Genomic DNA, 12,059 nt, shown 5'->3' with positions numbered 1-12,059 from the left:
ATCTCGTCGCTGATCATAACCACTGCTGGCGTTAGCGACTCGCCGTCCGTCTGTCCGTTACGGCACTGAGAGACCAAAGTTTCCCGGAGCGTACACAAAGACTGAGGGACGTGTGGTAATAGTAGCAGAAGGGATCCGATTCATTTCAGAAAGATCCTGAGCTGCCAGCTTCAGAGGAGGCATTGATGATTAACCCCTGGCACTTCCTGACACATTGCTCTGCACCGTAGCCTAAAATCCCAGAGTTCCGCACCACATGCGGAACCGGCGCCTGACGCGATGCCAGACTGTCCGAGCGTGGGCGAGCTCGTGAGTCGCGGGGGTTTTGGGCAAAGCTGCTCTTTACCTCACAGTGTTCGGTCCGCGTCGGTGCCTGCAGACACACTCCTTGTGTTTGCATTGGTGGATTAACTTTGTGTATCTCCTCTCTAACGGTGTGTGCACACGAGGGTGAATGACAGCAGATAAGCAAGGGTGCACAGCAGCAAATGTCAATGAGAAGAGAGAGAGAGGAGAGGGGGTTGTTCAAAGAGGGCCCTTTGCCCGTATCACGATGGGACAGTGGTGACTGGCTGGCCTTCCACCTCTGATTCTTTCAAAGTAGAACTGTGTACATCTTTTTTTGTTTGTTTTTTTTAGGCTCTCAGAATTCAAGATGAAATTCCACAGCAGATCCATCCAACACCCCAGTGATCACCCAAGGTGGTTAAAATCTGACAGTGGTGACAGCAGAGGTAAGTTTTCATTGACGTTCTCACAACAAAGGCGAGATTCCAAAACACAGCTATAAATTAGGATGGATTTTCAGGTGTACTGTAGTTGCAAAGCTCATAAAAATAAAAACGGACCAAATTGAGTTTATCCCTTTTTCTTTTTCTTGTCTCTCTTGACTTTCCCCCCCCCCTGCTCTCTCCCTCTCTCTTTGTCTGTCCCCCTCTCTGTGCCCCACTCTTCGGCCCCTCGGCTATCAGATTGCAGCGTTTTTCCCCTCCCCTTGTGCAAGCAGATAATTCCACCCGTGACCTCTTTGCTACCCGGCTCTAGGGCTGAGATTGTGAAAGCTCATCAAGCATACCTCCAGCCTGGATGGGCTATTTGTAAAAGCTACCATGGAGCATGTGCAGCTCGGTCAGTTCGGACACGCGAGAAGGAAAGCCCTACAACGCTGCCAAAAGGAAGATTTTTAAAAAAATGTCTCCTTTATGGTACCACGCAGGTGTAAGTTTTGGGAAAAAGATTTTAAAAAATTTTAAAAAGCCATCTTGGTTTGTAGAAGGACATCATTAAATCCACTGGGATTTTACAAAACTGTCTCATAATTACTGTAGGAAACTTAATTACTTCATGTTTAACAAACACACTGTACCTGGCCTCGTTTGTGTTTATTTCCCTTCTGCAAATCGGCTGTCTGCTGTCTTTGTCTACACACTGAAGGAGAAAAGAAAAAATCCATTGCTTTCAGAAACTGTATTTAAAAAAATAATAAATAAATTAAAAAAAAAAAAAGGAGCGAAAGTCCTTGTCCGTCTCTATGCTTTTCAGGGACAAGCACATGATTCATACTTACACGGTGACTGCGAAACCAGAGCAGGTGGCTCTCCTAATGTGTTTTCACAGATGTGATCTCTGCTACATTCTCTCATCACTCTGATTCCTGCGAAGACACCGGGGGGGACGGGAGGACGAGGAGGTCTGCTCGAGATCCGACGACCAGGCAGACCGGCTTTGGCCTGCCTCACATCCAACGCCTTGTTTCGCACTTCTGGTTCGATTCAAAAAGTTCTTGCAGAGAACCCTTCACACACAGACTGAAAGATGCACCGACGCTGTGCTCACACTCCGGAAATTACGCGTGTTGTCACAGTAACATGCGTAATGTATTGTACTGTGGTTTTATACGATATTCGCTACCAGACATTTTGCGTGTATTTGCGAAGTGAAAGTAAAATGTGACGCTTTTATTTATTTAGAGGAAAATGTGATATTATTTGTATGGATTTGTATTTTGTCCCTTTAAACCTGATTCCCCTACAAACAGATCCACTTGAACTAGTCGCCTCATGTCATTGGTAAATAGTGTTGGAGTGTAAAAAACTTGAGATTTGGGTGGAAATTCATCTTCCAGTAGGATTATCCTGAACGTACAGTCAGGAAGTTACAATGGACTATTTCAGATCTGAGCAATTTCACAAGTTACACTGGACCAGTCAAAGTCTACACCTAAATCCAATTGAGAATCTTTGGCAAAACTTGAATATTACTCTTTACACACACTCTTCATCCTTCCCCCTCCCTCCCCCCCAACTGAGCAGAAGCTGTATTTGCTGTGAAAGAAGTTTCTACAAAAATGTTACCTCAAACAGGATGAGTACATGTGAATGCCCACACTATTCAGTTTTTTTTTGTTGTTGTTTTTTTTTGCAGTAATATTTCTTTAACATATAAATCTCTGCTGCCTTTATGGAGAGGTAGAGGAGTTTTAAGCTTAAATAATTGCAATAAAATACATTGAAGATTGAAACTGTAGTGTAACTACAAGGGGTGTGGATCCTTTTGCAAAGCCCTTTCATTATGTTAGAGGCTGTAACTCTCCAAATTCTCCTTTGCTTTTTTTCCACCCTCTGTAGCATTTAATCTAACATCTCCCCCGCCCCCTCCCTGTTAGTACTTTAGTCCTTATTGTTCCCCAAAGAAAAGAGCTTCATAAATAAGCATGCAGCAGCTGACAAAAGACAGCAGATCCACATTGGATGGTGTCTCGTCTTACACAAAGCTAATGACTGAATAAAGAGCAGAACTCTGGAGTTTGAGGGAAAGTCAGTCCTTCGGTCAGACAAAAACTCCTATCTATCCCCTGCTGCTTCATATCACGATCTTCCAGCTAATTGAAAAATGGTACGGCTTTGTGCGAACCTGTGGGGTCAAGAAACACGGTCGTCCTTCAAAGAGCAGAAGAAGAAAGCACAAAGAAAACAACTTTTTCTCCACACGCTAAGGGAGAACAAGTGTCCGGCTGCAGAGGACAAGTTATTATTGATGCACAGATAAAAAGGCCGGTCATCAAGAAGCCAGAATGCCTTCATGCCAGGCGATAAACAGATCAAATACCTAAATGTCAGATTTTTTTTTTTTTTTAAACTGAAACACTGGATCAAAATCTTTACCACTGAGCAAGACTGACATAAACTAAGTTGCGTAAAGGAGGCGCACCATGTCTAGCTGCTAATGAATATGTGCTACTTACGCCACATAAACCTTTACAAAACGACTGGTAAAGCTGGAACCAAAGGTTGTGTGAATTTTCCACTTAAACGTACGGGATTCTCCCACTTTGACTGTTTCCTACAAGTTGACAGCAACAAAATTGTTTCCAATCTGACTCATTGTGGGCAAGAACTTCCATAATGCCCTCCTCTAAACAGCTGCAATGCAACTGTTAATCATACCAAAATGCCAGATGCTTGTACTTCTAACTTACAGCCTAAGATCACAATTAGAGCTGCCTAATAACGTACTATATGTAATGTGCCAGATCTGAGGCTCACATAACACTAAAAGTCCTTGTTTAGTCACCGCTGCAAACAAACACGATGAACCAGTTGTCAAAATCTGTCAAGCAAGTTTTGTTGTATTTAGTTTCTTTATCATTCTTTCCTGAAAATGACTCTCAAATTGAACAGCCTCTCTCAACCTCAGTTTTTACTGATGAGGAGTGCGTGAAGAATTAATTATGACCAACATGTGACAGGAAGAGTCGAACCTACAACCTTCCGATCACAAGACAACTGCTCTGCCCACAGAGCCACATTCGCCCCCATGCTGGGATTTATTGGATTTAGAAGTTAGAAGCCAAAATGGATAAACATGAATTTTGGTGTATTGTTGGCATCCTTTGACTCCTAATAAGGCTCTGGTTTCGAAATAAAAGAATTTAAAAAAAGCCATTCATACAAAGTTTGGGTTAAGATTTTGTAGAATAATTATCAGCATGAAAGTCACTGTAAGTTGGGACTTTCAATGTTTTGTGCCACTTTTAATTTTTCTTAGTGAAATGATGCATAGTAGTTTGGTGTTCAAAAGGGACAAACCCACATTGAAACTGTTTACGAATGGATAAAGTGGCCTAAAAATCAACCAAACACAACTCTGAATTTCTTGCACTACGTTTTAAGATAGAGTCCATTTCAGAAAACCGGTCAATTTGAATGATCTCTGCTACTTCTTATGAGAAAAAGAGTCAAATATCCAGCTAGAAATCAATCAGAAGCTTGTTGATAGCTGGCTTCATCACGGAAAACTTGCATAAGAGAAAATCCACAATGAATTCAAATGTGTGCATCCTGTTCCACCCAGATAAAAAAAAAAAACACAGCTGAAAAGGATCACTGGAGTCTGAATAGAGCCAACAAACACATGCAGACAGACATCATGTAAGGCTCATCTGCAGACAGGTCTGAGCCTCAGCCTTACAGGAGCTAAATTACAATCTTCAAACGACAGCAGAGTGTTCTGTGAATTGCGTGACACCCACTTGCAAGCAGCACGTTGACAGTCCGGCTGGTCAGGGCTCCGATGGCGCTGGCACTCACGCAGCTGTAACTGCCCTCTACGTTCTGGGGAGGCTGGCTGTCTGCAGAAGTGGGCGACAACAGGAGGGATCCGTTGGTCAAATACCGCAGGCGATCTCCCGGCGCCTGCGGCAGGAGCTGGCCATCCTTGAACCAGGTGACATTGAAAGGAGTGTCGCTGGACCCCAGGTTGCAGTCCAGCAAAAGTGGCAAACCTAGCTCCAGAATCACATGGCTGGGCCCAGCACCACAGCTCAGTTCCACCGCCGAAACAGGCTTTTCTGTGTAGGAAGAGAGGAAAAAACAGATCAGTTCACTAGGATGTACCATGACGGGTCTGGGACAGTTTATCTTTACTCCATACAACAGTTTTACGACTTTCTACAAGGAACTCTCAGAATATATGAAAAACAAAGCATTTTTCCTCACTTGTCTAACTTCTTTTACTATGTGATAAATTTGGGAAAAACATCATACTCGCTACTTTGAAACATTTTACTCGTCTCTGCAAAGTTGGGAGCACAGATGGATTTAACAGAACATTTATAAAACGGGCCGTTCTGAAATAGAGTGGAGACCGTTTCTTGGAGGAGGATCTTTAAAAATGAGATTGGCACAGTAAGAGTTTATTGGCACCGCTGGTAAAGATCTGTAAAAAAAAAAAAGTGTATAAATCAGTCTTTCACTGCAGTGGGATAAAATGAAAGACCAATTTTTAAAATGGGTATATTACTGAGAAGGGTGGGGGGAAAAAAATCACATATTAAGAAATAATTATTTCTGACAAAATCACAGCTTCCACAATAACAGACTTTTTCTACAACAATCCTTTTTCCAATATGACGATAGTTTGTCACGATTGAGCAAATATAGAACAGGGATTTATGAACCTGTTCTACGACTCTCTCTATTTGGTTTTTTCTCCATTTCATCATAGATTTACTGTTTTAGTCCTGGATACATGATAGAAGGCTGTTGTTTTGTCTTTTTTGATTTGGCCATATGTGTAGAATCATAAAAGATCCACTTACATAATGCTACACTCTTCTATAAGGTTCTCGCGGTCTTTTGAAGAGGAATGGGTTCACTGCATCAGCATCACAAACCCTCACGCACACCTAACCCTGCTTTTCTACATATTTGTTCTCAGTTTCCTGTAAACCCAGCCTGAAAACTTCAATCTGTTCCGTCTGACCAAAGTTTAAAGCTCCGGTGGAGTTAGGCAAACTCCAAATGTTTACGCTTCAGTTGGGGAGACAGAAACGACTTCTTTTTGGCATGCTTCTTAGGCAGCTGGCTGGCATGTAAACAGTGGCTAATGGTTGTTATGGAGACTTGGTGACCTCAAGACACCTCTCGCTTTGCAGCGGTTCCCATACAGAACGCTTTGGAAATGGATTTCAACTCCCGTATCGTCCCAATCAGCAGCAAGCGTGTGCTACAAATGATGTGACTGGGTCTCCTTCCAAATATCCTCAATTTAAATGTTGCTTTTTGATTATTTAAAGAATAATTAAATTAAAAACACATTCATCTTCCCATCAGTTTTGACCAAGTTAAAACAAAACACTGATGTAGAAACATTGGTGTTTTACAGATTTGTACATTTTAATCCCCAGTGACTCCTCCACAAAAGCATCAGTGGTTGTGGCCATCAAGTTACATTTTGGTCACTTCCTGTTTTGAGGCAGGCTATACTCTAGACAGTAACAACAATCTTCTGGTGACTTTATCATGTAGCCACTTTTCCTTCAAGTCTTTCTTTATTGTGCATCTTGAATCTACCACAGTACTTTTTGTTTTTCTAGAGTTCAATATGCGTTAGCTGAAGCCATTTGACTGCTTTTCTTTGAATCAGAAACAATTGGCTGGATTATTTTTTGGTATAGTTGGCATTGGCTTGGTTTCAACGTAATCCCAAATTTTCCACTTCTCAAGTAGAGTGTGAACACAGCCTATACTGTCATTTCCAAATCCCTGGAAATCTCTGTATCATTTTCCATTTCTATCAAGTTCAAGAACCTTTTCTGCAAATCATTTGATAATTAGTTTAGTCTCTTCAGAAAGGGCAGAAAAGTGAAAGCACATCTCATTATGTGATAATACAGTACATTAAAATGCTAATCATCTCAATACAGCCAGCATAAATTGTTGTCAAATGCTGACTGATGTTTAGCGTTTGCTGCTACATTGCTTATGTATTTTTAGCAACTGTACTGCATGGCTTTCAATAGACTGATCACTGTTCTGAGGACAATTGATAACTTGAAAGTCAGCATCCTTTGCCATGCATTATGTATAACATGCACTTTGTAATATGTATGAGACCAGAGGAGGTAGTTCTCATATTAACCAAACAGCAAAGTGAACAAAGTACGTTTATCATTTCTTATTAAAGGATACGACAGCAAAAAAAAAAAAAAAAAAAAGATGAAAATCTTGAAAAATGTGTGCAGGCTTTTTGTGAAGTTGGCCTTACGGTGATTTGTATAAATCAGATAAACTGAATACAACAAGAACATTTAATCTTAGGAGTCTTTTCCCTTTGACTCTGTAGTGCAAAAGGAAAGTTCAGCTTTTCTCAAAGAGCTCTTCTAACACAAAACCACTATTTTTCCTCAGTCCTCAATCTTTTGCGACTGTTGGAAGGTCATCATTTCTCTTTCACTGCTTTTTCCCGTCACAGCCAAGACCTTTTTTTTCTCTCCTAATAAATTTTAATTTAAATGTTTTACTTTGCCTTTACACTGACATTCATTGGCATTATACAGTGACTTGCCTCGCTTTGCTCTGAAATCACTTTTAACAAATTGCCCCCAACTGCCTGACAAAAAGAAATATTATTTTGTGAAGCAGCAAGATTCCCTGACGAATCTTAAGGCTTTTTTTTTTTTTTTTACAGTGTGTGGAGTAGTCTGATGGTTAGTAGCCATTACTGCTGAAGACATTTATTACATCAGTAAAAGCTCTGGGTTGTCAACACTCATTCCCTCCTAAAGGAAGGCTAGAAGAAATGTGTACCTGGGATGCAAAGGAAGGATAAAACAAAGCAAGTGCTCAAGCCTTGGCAAATTAGAACAAGAATCTCGTTGCATCATTTTTCAAGGAAAAACATAATGCTGCTTTATTACAGCTCATCTTTGTTTCTAATTTGGCAGTCACACTGTGCAACCACTCAAGCTCAGGACTAGAGATTTCTGTCACAATTAAAGATTTTGAAGAATGAAAGATTGCTTGACCGCTTTGCCTTTCTCAATCAGAAAATCATCCTGAAGAATGTTCCTTCTATCACTTACAATTCCATGTTTTATGAAGCAACTTGTTTGGATGCACCTTAGCATTGTAACAGGAATTGAAGTGAAGGTATTATTCTTCCAAGGACACAAGCCAATTGTGCAAAAAAATCTAAAACTGTTGCTCTGGTGTGTTTGGAACAACTGGCAGGCTCACCAACATAACCCCACATAGGCACACAAATGTCCAAATAAACAACATAAACTTCACAACTGTAGATTATTAATGTCTGCCGTATCTTTTTGTTGTGAACGGTTTTGGTTTGAATTGTTTTACACCGCTGAAGTAAGTTAAAACAGACGGCTAATGTGTAGCTAGCTGTACGCTATCACCACTCCAAGAAAACAGTTTTATTTTCAACAAGCTCACAATGATATGGCATCTTTCTACAACAGGTGAGGGAGGATCAGGTTTTGCTTTTGTCAAATATTTATTGCTTAAGCCTCCCATCTTGCTGTACTTGCACACCTACTGAAAACTGCATGTTACTCAGATTTAAATGTTTGGAAATCATGTGGTATAACACGGCTTGTTGTATGTCTATGAAGCATGTAGATCACTTTTATGCTTTCTCATTCTGAATAGTGCATTTATATTTTAAATACTGGTGTGGAATTTGTTGTATTTTTTAGTGTGAGAATGCAGTCATGCCGTTTCTTATGCAGTCATAGTCCTAATTTATTTCTATATTTACAGATCAATTAATACATTAGGAGTGAAACTTTAAACCTCAATGAGATCTTCCAGGTAAGTGTTTTTTTTATTTTTTGTTTACTGAACTATTTACCAAGTAGGCCAAGTCATCCATTTCACTTTCAGTTTCAAGCCTTCTGCAGCCCGAGTGAACCCTCATCAGTTCAGACGTAGTGTCTGGACAGCATATCGTGCAGTGGTGTGGCTCTTGTGTGGCATAAACTGCATCTGGTATCAACGTGGAAAATTCTGCGTTACATAATGTCACGTCTTTGTTCCGACAACAATCTAATTTGAAAATCACTTTTATAGTTCATCTTTAAATTGGTCGACTTTCACATACACACAGAGCAGGTTACTTCCAGCTTCCCCGTCTCTGCCGTCAGACTAATTAAGTTAATGGGAAATGGAATTCTTCCCCTGATTAAATGAGGCCTGACTCCCCACCATCACCTCCTGATGAAGAGGTTATGCTGAGTGAGGCAGCTGACACATCCACACATATCTACACTGGAGAAGAAGAAGAAAAAAAGCCGCTGTACTGATGTAACGACACACCCACGGAGCAAATGCAAAAATCAGTCAAACTAAAGACTTGCGCATGAGAAGCATTTTAAAGCTTCTACGCAGCTGGTAATGTGTTTCAGCACAGACAGATCACCCCTAACGGCTCCTTGTATCCTCTCTCCCATTTCTAGTAATTAGGTCTCATTAAGTCATTAAAATGCTAACAGCGATTTCCCAGCTTACCTCAAGTACGTTAAAAATAATTAATCAAATGAAAGGTGAGTATGATTCTGTATCAGCCCTCGAAGAGGAAAAAAGGGTGTGATTAAACAAGAGGAGGACATTACACAACTCTTTTCATTAATAAAACTTGCCACTTTTCATGTTATACTCGTTATATTCCATAATAAATCAAACAGTAGGGGAAAAAGCTCTGAAGATTTCCTGAAAAGAGGTTCAACACAATCTCCTGTCCTCTGCAGCAGGATTTAAAAGACCGGACGTATAAATCTGACTGCATATTCACGTGCGTCTGCTCCAGGAGTATTTGCTGATTTGAAGCCAAAGGTGTTCACATGCACGGTGCAGAGTCGCATGCGCCAAATCGGACCGACGCTGACAGATGTTGTAATGCTGACGCAACAACAGCAAGCGTGACATGAGGTAATGGTGCAGTGAAAGGAGGAGAGGATGTGAGACGTGGTCATTCTGCCAGTTTTCTTCACAAATTGTGTCTGCTGGGAAAACTGAGCTGTTGCAACGAACGGCAGAAGAGCACAACAACAACAAAAAAAAAACACAGGTGATCCAAAACAGATCAGGATTGAGCAAAAAACAAGTACTAAAGCATGAGAAGACAGAAATACAAAGGCAACACAGAAGAAAAATGGGCAAAAAAAAAAGATTTTATTGTTTATTTAACTACTGCTTTTCTCAGTGCAACCAACTGCCCCCGTGAAGTCAGCTAATTAGAAAGCAGAGTCGGCGTGTGTAATTTAAAATTCAGCCTCAATACAGCTGTTCTGTGAACACCTGAGAGGTTTGTTCAGTTCAGGGATAAACGTCAGAGAGGGCTTTGGTGCTCAGTATCCTGAGCCGCCAACATCCTATGGAGGACTGCTTAATCTGTCATCCGAAAACGAAGAGTGTGGCAAATGTGCCGCAAACCTGCCAAGACAAGGCCGTGCGCCTAAACCGAAAGGGCCAGTGAGGGGCGCATCAGCTAAGAGGCTCACAGTAAGTCTTAATGAGCTGGAGAGATTTACAGCCCAGTTGGAAGAATATCTGCACCTGCTCCAGAGTCGGGTAATGCTAATCGGTACGGCAGATAGGTAAGAGGAAATCCACTCGCAAAAGAAACCTACAAGAAGTCTTGTTTTTACTTTACCACAAATGACGTACTGGCATAAAACCGGGTGGAATACACCTGAATATTTTTATCTGAATTGAAATTGCAGTTCTGGTCACACTAGCAAGAAATAGAGAAAAGCCATGAAATCTTTTCCCTTATTTAATAATTTACATCTTCTGAGCTTTATGGATCATGAAAGTCCAATACTCCTTACCTTGTAATTTTTGTAGAAGGTATTTGGCATTGGTGCCATGCTGTCAGGTTTATCTGTCTGCAAACTCACGTAAACATACAGAATTTTTAAGAGCCACTGTTGATCGTGCCAAATCGACTTCCATCCGTTAAAATCAGCCCAATGCAGAGGCCAGATTGATACTTGTACAAAAAAAAGCATCACCCATAAACTGTCATTAAGCCTTTAGGTACACCTTACATTGACTGCTGCCCTTAGCAGGGTGACGGGATGAACAATTTGACACCTTAAGAATTGGCATTGGTCCAATTCTGGACTACTGTTCCCAAAATAGACTGTGCTAAAATCAGGAAGGGTCTCCCGTACAAACCCACAGGTTAAATTGAGGCACGTATGCCGGCTTTGTAATCAATATCTGGAGACACGGGCAACATGATCTGAAGCTAAAATTGCCCGCGAGTTCCCCAAATGTTTTGACCACTAACAAAACTTCAGCAGTGAATCCTTGTCAAAATAGTTGCAACAAACCTTGTTTGGGTAAAAATCAGTCCGTCAGACTTTTGCAGTTTTAATAACTAAAGCAAGGAGGGATGTGATAAATGCTGCAGGGAGAGGGAGCCTCTTTGGTTTCAACGTGAAAGTGGAAATGCCTGTGCAATAACAGAATATCAGTGACTGTTTTCATCTACTATTGTCTAAATGTTTAGTTGTTCACAGAAAACAAATATTGATTAGTTTATTGGATCTAGTTGTAAGCCAGAATTTTTTTTCTCTTCCCATTATACCACTGCTGGGATTTAAACTTGTGTGGATGAGTTTTCAGAGACAGTAGCTCACGTTTTGTTTCGCCCTTCAGTCGGTTTGTCAGTCAGCTGCGTGTGATGGTTGAAGGAAGCGCTGAACTTTTGCCCCCTGATCATAAAAGGAAAGTCAGCTGTTTGGGAATTATTCAGGTACAGAAAACAACTTAGCGATGACCTGGAAACCACTGGAGGTAGTACGATTTCAAATCTCCAAGGCAACCATCTTCTGCTCTTTTTGAGATTTGACTGTCTTGGAACCATATAATAACTGAGTCAGCCAGTTATTAGATGGTTTATTAGGTCACTTAAAAAAAAAAAAAAAGATCAATTATATAATTAGCTAACTCGCTAAGATCAGCTCTCGTCAAGCTTCCAGTGTCAGTTAATTTTTGATTACCATTTACAGATGAAGCTGTATTTTTGCTTATATCACTAGTTCAACTATATTACAAGGATTTTGTAATTCTATGTAGCATTTTAAAGATGAAATTTCTAATTAATTGTATTAAAATACATAATTTCGTTTAAGCCTTAAGGATTTTCAAGATATTTCAAGGCAAGTCTTTCTAGATACTGATTTCAGTTCAGTCACTGGAATTTCATCTGAGGGAGTTATTTTATGTTTGTTTTTTTACACCATTTTACACTGT

At 40.5% G+C, this 12,059-nt stretch overlaps 1 protein-coding gene across 1 annotated transcript in view; it reads right to left on the bottom strand.

The window, feature by feature from the left end:
• Positions 1–4,157: 4,157 nt before the first annotated feature.
• The window catches only part of LOC103136022 (immunoglobulin superfamily DCC subclass member 4-like), a 26,075-nt gene continuing 18,173 nt past the window's right edge, over positions 4,158–12,059 (bottom strand). The window contains exon 2 of the mRNA XM_016669938.1: positions 4,158–4,849. Coding sequence (XP_016525424.1) covers positions 4,476–4,849 — 374 coding nt within the window. The 3' untranslated portion in view covers positions 4,158–4,475. The remainder of the gene's footprint in view (positions 4,850–12,059) is intronic.

The sequence above is a fragment of the Poecilia formosa genome, unplaced genomic scaffold, assembly GCF_000485575.1.
Source record: "Poecilia formosa unplaced genomic scaffold, Poecilia_formosa-5.1.2 Scaffold29, whole genome shotgun sequence".
NCBI classification, from domain to species: Eukaryota; Metazoa; Chordata; class Actinopteri; order Cyprinodontiformes; family Poeciliidae; genus Poecilia; species Poecilia formosa.
This window is presented reverse-complemented; position numbering and strand designations above follow the sequence as displayed.